Raw genomic sequence first — 9,305 nt, 5'->3', positions numbered from 1 at the left:
TGGTTTTGATTCATTCTCAGTATTATTTCGCCCACTTCAGAAGGTTTTTTTTTCTCACTTGCATTATTTGCATCTCCAATAAACTAAATATAAATAAATCGTAAATTTACAAACACTATACAAATAGGTCATTTTATAACAAAAACTATACCGTAGTAATAATAATAATAAAAATCACAATAACATAGGTTTGGTTGCCTATCATACGTACTATACTGTAATGATTATGAAGAAAATAGTTACACATCTCATCGTTACACAATTTATACAGAAACTCAAGTTGGTTTGCAATGTTGTAACAAAACATTCTCCGGATAAAACAAGTTGACTAACTTTGAAGAGCAAGCGCTTCCTCACCCATTTTGGGTTTCTCCAAACACACGACCATTATCAAAGCATGCCAAGCTCATTTGCTGATTGCTTCCCCGCAAGACGAATGCTAAGCTTCCTTTTCCTCGATTTCCCTCATTATTTTATTGATTACATTGTTCAGAACAATAGCTATGTTTTTTGTTATTTGTCTGCTGCTGTCACTACTGTTAACACTAACGCACACGCACACACAGATATCGAAGCCACGCGGCCTACTAAGAACTACCGAAAACAGCTTTTTTTCTCAACAAACTCTCTCGCGCCTCTCATTATACAGAGAGAGTGAGAGTAACTTTGCTTGTAATTGTTCTTATAACAGTATGTTTGTTTTGTTTGATTCGTTTGACGACATTTACTTGACTATGGAGACCGTTGTTTTTTCTCTCTTTTTTGGATTGTGGTTTAATGAATGCTTAACATTTATTTGCTGAAACTTTTTTTTTCTTTCAAATGTCTGATTTACGTTTAAAATTTCTCTCATGATTTTATTTTTTGAATGATTATTGCAAACGAAAGCTTGAAGCGTAGGTGGATTGGTGTGTATGCGTGTGATTTCATAATCTACCTTCATGAGTGTGTGTGTGAGTGTGAGGTCGTTAAATGTATTCGGTTCTATTGTAAATGTTTTGATCCATAACGTGACTCGTTCTTTTGTTTTTCTCCTACGCCTAACGCCTATTGCTCTTTCTCTTTATCGCTCTTTGTCTCTGTCAAAATTTGTTTCAATGGTCCAACTGCATTTTGTTTGTTTTTTTTTGCTTAATAATAGTCTGCTCTAATCACGTTCCTATAAGGCTAAATGTATAAGTTTATTGTTGTAAATGGGATAATTTGATCAAACCGTTTAGATTAAATATGTACTGTTTTGCAATGAATAATGATTGTTTGTATTTTACAGCGATTAATCACAATTAACTTTTCGATTTATACACGATTGTGAATGAAACACACATTTAGGCGGAACCAAAAGAATCCAATCTAACGGAGAGTTGCTGTTGGTTTGACAGCTCGGGTATGCAATTAAAACAGTAAAAGTGACAACAAGTTCAGGGAGGAGTTTTGGGCGGCGGCAAAATAGGTCAAGTAGCTCGAAGAAGACATATCAAAGTTATTTTACAACATGCAGCAAGGGTTATTGAGCGTCGAAGGTAATCTGACACGGATTAAAAGAAAAAAAAAACATTAAAAGCAAATTCATTTCGCTTGTTCTTCAGATAATTTCCTAAATATCTATGAACTTACAATATTTCCAATATTTGAGAGCATAAAAAACGAAATATCAAACGAAACTCTCTTCAAACTTAAGCAAAATTTCAGTAATTTCAAAATTTTCATGATTTTCAGAAGAAATTCGTTCTTATTGATACGTGTCCTAATGACATGACAAGACGAGGTCGTTATCGATAAAATTATCGAGGTTCGATTCATAAATTACCGTATTTTTGAAAATACTCGAGTTTTCATAATTTACAATATGTGTATCAAATAAAGAGTTATTTAGTATGCATTTTCACTTTATTTACGATTTTTTTTTGTAAAACATTCGAATTTTCACAAAATACCGTATTTTTTTGACGTGAAATTTTGCATGCATTTCACTACATTAGAGTTTTTTATATGTATTAGGGTGTTTCATCCAAACAAAAAAAAATACTCACGTTTTCATAATTTGCAATATAGGTATCAAATAAAGCGAAATTTTGCATGCATTTTAACTTTATTTATGACTGTTTTATAAAATACTCGAATATTTACAATATACCGTATTTTTTCGAAAACACTCAAATTTTCATGATTTCCAATATGGGTATCAGACGGTGTGAAATTTTGTATGAATTTTCACTTGAAACGTGAAATAAAATTTGCAATGGCCTTATTTATGGACAGAAACTCACGACATTATCAATAAAACAATCTAAATGAAAAAAAAAAAATGAAAATTCGACATGATATGATGATGATAACCATTATCGTTATCGTTAGACGCTAACATTTTCTACGATAGTTTTATCGATTAACAACCTTGATGGCAAACATTAAAAAATCCAATCAGAAGAAAAGTTTACTGAGTACTCACTGAGAGAGAGAGAATCAAACGAAAATTTCTTTAGGAAAACAGTCTTTCGATTTTGGCAACTTTAATGAATCTCATGTAATTATTAGTGCAGGTTTGAACTTCTAGTGCTGTTTACAAAACAGCTAAAACAAAATATGACAGATGTTTGGAATTTCTAAATTAGATTTAATTCAACAATTTCTTCACAAAATTCTTAAAAAAAATAATTTATTCAGAATTTATTAAAATTTATACCAAGCTGAGATTAGTCCAATATTGATTCATTTAAAAAAAATGACTCATGAAAATATCGAGTTATTAAAAAAAAACTTCAGTGCTTAATTTTTTTTCTCACAATCCGTGTCAAAGCCACCAGAAACCTCCATCTCACTACTGAAACGACAACTTTCTGTTTTCCTGGGAGGAAAGATACACGCACACACTGAAACAAATATACACCTTCCACAAAGAGTAGTTTTTCATTGATTCGACTTCGTTGTTCGCTTAAAGCTTAGAGCAGATACGGTATGGGGGAGGGGAAGGTACAACAAACAGGACTAGAATGTTATTATTTCAACTTTTTACAAATATTTCCAACATCAACAGCCGGGAGGAGGAGACTTTTCATCGAAATGAAAGAAGAAAAAAAACGACGACGAAAAACGGTGGAATGTTATACTTTGATATAAGTTCACACACCCAAATTTAAGTGACGGGAAAAGGGGGTTAAAATATGGCAAAACTAGAGGGGGGATTTTGGGGTTAGTTCGTTGTATATCACGCTAATTCTACTCCTCAAAGTATGCTTGTTTGAGAGCCGAGTTAGTACTAAACATTGACTGATGAAAGGTTCCATCATGCAAGAGCGAATATGTTTTTACTGCATAACTTAGGAAGAGAATGCAATATAGATGTAGATAGTAGATAAGTTTGCGGGCAACTTACTGCTCCCGGGGGTAGTATTTAACACTCAGCTCTTTATTCAAGCGTTGTTGTGGTTGACGGTGAATCCACACACTTTCTCATCTCATTTCAAATAACGAAACAAAATAAAACATCCTAAATCATAGCGTTTGGTGTAGAGTCGTGTGTGTACAATCTTCTTCTCTAATCCTAAACCGTTATTCACATTCTTAAAAGAGAGAAAAAAGAAGAAAATAGAAAATTTTGTTCAAATTAATTCAGCTCGTTAAACGACACATTTTAGTTCAAATTCCCAAATTAGTTAGCCTTTGCAGCATTCGTTTTCCATTCTCTTTACACATAACACTAGTAATAACGTAGTTTGCGAATCGTCCCCTTAGAATTCGATCTCGATCTCGTCAATGTTGCAGGCTTGCGCGCATGGTTGTGGGTTAGGTTTGGAGGGTGTGGGTCGATTATAATATCAAGGAAGATACGGTTTGCTCACAGTTTTGTTCAGGGTTAAAATAGGATGCGTGAGGAGTTCGTCGTACCCAGCGTTCGTCGGCTTTGGCAAACGTTACGATTTGTGTGGACCCCGCGGGGAGGAGTTATGAGCATCGTTCGCACAGAGATACAAGACACACACACACATACAGATGAAACTGGTTGCAAATGGGGTTTTGTTGGTTGGTTTGGTGTGGATGCAGATGCAGTAGGAGCAATAGTACTAGTAGTAGTAGTAGTGATAGTAGTTGGTATAGCGCAGGTTTACTGGAGTTGGAGGTTGTTCACGCACCTACAAAGCCGTACACTTCGAGCACTCGGATCTCAAAGTCACCGCTCGCGCATAGCGGCGGATTGTTGAACGTCTGGCAGCGGTCCGTCTTGCCGAAGCGGATGTTCTCGTCCATCCAGATGGCCTGGCCGGAGCTAAAAGTACAAACACAAATTAAACAAAAAATTAGAGCAATTTCTTGTATCTCAATATCAATCTAAAATTTTAAAATTCCTCAAATTAAACGGAATAACTCTCAAGCAAAACTCACCCTCCTCCGATGGTGATCATCTTCGAGTCCGCCGCCATAAACAGCTCCGACGCGTGCCCCAGGCCCTTGTCGCCCTCGATGCCCACCCAGGGGTACTTGGCCCGCTCGGGGTACAGCGAGAAGAGGAACGTCTCGCCGGTACCGAAGTACGCCTGCCGTTGGCCGCGGTCGTCCTTCAGGTTGCGCTCGAACCACCGGGACGAACAGTAGGCGCCGAATACCTTGGAGAAATTTAATGATTAGATAAGTTTAGAAATACATAGAATGAAAACGAAATTACCTCATTGTTGCAGGTTTTGATCATGAGCAGGGTCGGCTCGTGCTGCTCGACCCGCACGTAGAACGTCGTCAGCGAGCAACCGTGCTCCTCCGTCGTGTATAGCAGTACGGGTTGATACATTGTTATCCTTACTGGCAGCCAGGACCAAAGCGTAAATAGCTGGCGGAAGATTTTCAGAAAGGAGCAAAATATTAGTTAAATGTTGGTTACAATAATGTGATATTTTGAATTAAAAAAGGAAATAAATATCAGCAACATAAATCAGTTAAAAAAATCACAAATAATTGTAAAGTAAAAAACATCAAAACAGCAACACCGCCACTTACGTCATCCTGATCGCAAACTTTGCTTTTTATTGCTTGTGTCGGGAAAACGCCCATCGATAAAACTCTCACGTCGGGCGAGTGCGCACCCTGTGCGCGGTGAGGGTTAATTTACCACCCACAACACAACAACAGGAGTTGGGGGGTTTCGAGGAAAATTGCGCCGAGTGATCAAATTAATTGATTTTAATAAACGGGCCACCATTTGTAAGGGGTAAGACCGTGAGAGGTTTATCAATCGAACGAAGGGGGTTAAAAAGTGTGTTATGGTTATTAGTAGTTGTTTTGTTTTCCACAGAACGCAGCATGAATTAGAATGAGAGAGAAGGAAAATACGATGGAATTTAATTAGACAGAATTAATTAAAACGGAATGGATTATAATTATTTATGAGAAATTAATAAGGTGAAGCTAACGGTGGTGATTGATTGACTTGCTGCTCAGGACTTGAGTTAAAATCAAAACATAAGGGAAATTGATCCGAAGACTCATATATAGAATTAAATTATTTTCCAATTAGTGGACTACATTCTTTGCCCACAGTAGCCATTTTACATCATCAGTTTGTCCATATCATTTTCCATGTACATTTCCAAGGCAAAGTGGGCAACACTGAGAAAATCTGATTGTCCTTGTTTTTTTTTTATATATTGGCTTGTTAATATATCAGCAACCGAATGCCGTATGCCTACAAAGCTCAAAAACGAAAAAATAAATAAGGGAATTTTGGCTTTTCAAACATATTCTTTTCAGGCTGGGCACTACTTTGAAAAAAAAGGAAATAAAGCGACTTTTCTAAAAAGAAAGTTAACGATAACCTGAAAACGGAACATTTTATAAAAAAAATCATTTAGTTACTACTTCACTTTGATTGCAAATTTAATTTTACACAAACAATTCTGAACCTAATTTTACCCAAAAAGTTGAAGTCAAAAATGTATTAGATTTTTATAGATTTTTGTTCAAATTCACTATTGTTAAAAAAATAGCTTGGTCATTGATTTTTCACCAATTCTGGAAACCAAACCAATTAAAAAATCCTTCAAAAGAGACAGATTTTAGAATTCCCTCAAACCATTTTTGTTAGGACAGCTGCCAATTTTGTATGGACAAACTGATTATGCAAAATTGCTTTTTTGGGCATACGGAAGGAGCTTTTAAATGATCTGCCAGATTGAAAAAAAAAACAAAAGTAAAATTGTAAAGAAAAGGGCAATTCCGTAGAGATTTGCTCATGATGAAATCTAGATTTTTTTATAGGTGCTATAACCATATGGAAGAAAATAGTTAATAGCTTTTCAAAAAATGCTTTAGAAATGTAGATAAAAACCTAAACATTATTAAAGACGACTTTTTGAAATGAAAACTTCCATGTGAACAATTATTAGAAACGAGCCATTGTCTGGTTTTACTTGAAATTTTCTATGCGGCTAAAAATCTGTTAATATTATTATTGCGACCAAAGAGGACATTTTGCATTGTGAGTTCGTTCATACAAATCTCCATACAATTTAAGCAGATACAAAAATGCTACACAGTAAAAAAATCATGGTAATATTACGTCTGGGAAGAGGTACATCTTTTATGTCAGGAAAAATGTGTAATTTTACTTCAGAAAATGTGTAATTTTACAACTTTTCTGGTTTAATGTCACTTTTTCAGTCTTAATTGAGGTACAATTACTTCATAAAAGAGGTAATGTTCTACCTTTCAAAATTACAGCTTCCAAATTTACACATTTTTTTACTGCTTATCTAAGTACTCCAAAATCGGTATTTTGAAAACAGTTTCTGGGTTCTTCTCTAAGGAATGCAAAACAAAATTATTAAGCAACATTTTAATTTTCATTTAAAACACTTAGAAAATTGATTGTAAATAACTCAGAATACAAAACGCTTATTAATGACTTATAAATCAAATAAAGACTTTTAAATCTTTTTACGACTATTGAACTTGTTTAATTACAGAACGGTACAAAACGTAAAAGTCTTACACAGTAAAAAAATCATAGTAATATTACCTCTGAGAATGGGTTCAGCCATTCTTTGGATTATTTGGACAATTTTCCTCTAGCAGAAGGTTAAATAAGTGCAGAGCAGAAGTGATGGTACATTTGACGTGAAAATAAAGTTTGAACACCTTAAATCTGATTTTAAAAAGAAAAACTATGACTATCATAGTCACTCCGGAATTCAAACTAAGAATTGTTTTGTTTTAAGAATTGTTTTGTTTTTTTTTTCAGTCTTAATTGAGGCAAAATTACACCTTAAAAGAGGTGATATTTATCCTTCCAAAATTAAATCATCCAAAGATATACAATTTTTTACTGTGTATCTAGTAAGTATTCCAAATCCGGTATATTGAAAACAGTTGTTGGCTTCTTCTCTAAGAAATGCCTTTTAAAATCACCTGAAAATTTTAATTTTCTTTCTAAATGAGGTAGCGAAACAAAATTACGAACCAAAATTTTAATTTTCATTGAAAACACTTATAAAATTGATTGTAAATAACTCAGAATACAAAATGCTTATTTATGCATTTTAAATCAAATAAAGACTTTTAAATCTGTTTAACAATAAAAAACATGGTAATATTACATCCGAGAATGGGTACAGTCATGCCTCGGTTAAGCAACGCATATGGGGGATGCAAAATGGAGGCGTGCGGGGCTATATACAGTATGTAAAAAAAGTATTTACACCCCTTGAGCACTATGCACATTTTGTGATGAAACATGTAAAGAATTTAAAGTTTGACAGGAACCTAGTACTACGTTTTGTTCAGAAACTCATGCCAAACATTTTGCTACAAACAGCTCATGAAAAGATGATTTCTATAAAAAGTTATAAAACAAATACTATTACGAAAATAAAAAAGGTGCAAAAAAAGTTTGTACACCTTTCGAAAAATTAACATAAATAATGTTATTTGTTGACAAATCACCATAAATCCAGTCTCCCAACTCCAAATAGGCATCCTTGACTGATTAAAAAAATGATTTGGATTGAATATAAAGTTTACTAACTACTTAGTATAAAAGTTTATATAACTCTGGAAACTTAACTAAACTTATCTAAACTTAATTTTGCAAACTTTTAATTCAACTAAATGTCAATATATTACCATATAATTGCTAAATAAACATTTTGGAGTGGGTATAACACCGTTTTGGGGGTATTTGTATCGATAGAATAGATTTTTAGTTGGAATTTCGTACCAACCCGGAATTACGTCGTCGGAAAATCCGCCGGCATTCGAACCGGTCCATAATTCTTAAGTCAACCTATGTGGCATCGAAAAGGGCATAAAATTTCCGATCTTTTGATACCCATACATCTAGGTTTTCTGTAAAACCCACGTTTTTAAATACCTGAGCAAAAACATTGTTATGGTTTCGTTTGAGCAATCTGCCAAAAATGTATGGAATTTCGTAATTTTTGTTCTCGTGGATCAAACTTACTTTTTGCCCAGGTATTTAAAAACGTAGGTTTTAAAGAAAACCTAGATGTATGGGTATCAAAAGATCGGAAATTTTATGCCCTTTCCGATCCCACATAGGTTGACTTTTGAATTGTGGACCGGTTCAGATGCCGGCCGATTTTCCGACGACGTAATTCCGGGTTGGTACGAAATTCCAACGAAAAATCTATTCTATCGATACAAATACCCCCAAAACGGTGTTATACCCACTCCAAAATGTTTATTTAGCAATTCTATGGTAATATATTGACATTTAGTTGAATTAAAAGTTTGCAAAATTAAGTTTAGATGAGTTTTATATAGAATTTCCAGAGTTATATAAACTTTTATACTAAGTAGTTAGTAAACTTAATATTCAATCCAAATTATTTTTTTAATCAGTCAAGGATGCCTATTTGGAGTTGGGAGACTGGATTTATGGTGATTTGTCAACAAATAACATTATTTATGTTAATTTTTCGAAAGGTGTACAAACTTTTTTTGCACCTTTTTTATTTTCGTAATAGTATTTGTTATTTAACTTTTTATAGAAATAATCTTTTCATGGGCTTTTTGTAGCAAAATGTTTGGCATGAGTTTCTGAACAAAACGTAGTACTAGGTTCCTGTCAAACTTTACATTTTTACATGTTTCATCACAAAATGTGCATAGTGCCAAAGGGGTGTAAATACTTTTTTTACATACTGTAGGTGCTATAACCATATGGAAGAAAATAGTTAATAGCTTTAAAAAAAATACTTTAGAAATGTGTTAAAAACCTAAACATTATTAAAGACGACTTTTTGAAATGAAAACTTCCATGTGAACAATTATTAGAAACGAGCCATTGTCTGGTTTTACTT

At 33.9% G+C, this 9,305-nt stretch overlaps 1 protein-coding gene across 1 annotated transcript in view; it reads right to left on the bottom strand.

The window, feature by feature from the left end:
- The window catches only part of LOC120425342 (GTPase-activating protein skywalker), a 38,182-nt gene continuing 28,877 nt past the window's right edge, over positions 1–9,305 (bottom strand). Inside the window, exons 7-11 of the mRNA XM_039589835.2 lie at positions 4,987–5,073; positions 4,661–4,819; positions 4,381–4,601; positions 4,131–4,264; positions 1–3,560 (exon numbers count right to left, since the gene is read on the bottom strand). Of these exons, the coding sequence (XP_039445769.1) occupies positions 3,550–3,560; positions 4,131–4,264; positions 4,381–4,601; positions 4,661–4,819; positions 4,987–5,073 (612 nt within the window). The 3' untranslated portion in view covers positions 1–3,549. The remainder of the gene's footprint in view (positions 3,561–4,130; positions 4,265–4,380; positions 4,602–4,660; positions 4,820–4,986; positions 5,074–9,305) is intronic.

Source organism: Culex pipiens, chromosome 2 (genome assembly GCF_016801865.2).
Source record: "Culex pipiens pallens isolate TS chromosome 2, TS_CPP_V2, whole genome shotgun sequence".
Taxonomy (NCBI): domain Eukaryota; kingdom Metazoa; phylum Arthropoda; class Insecta; order Diptera; family Culicidae; genus Culex; species Culex pipiens.
Note: the sequence above shows the minus strand (reverse complement) of the source record. Positions and strands in the feature narration are given on the sequence as shown.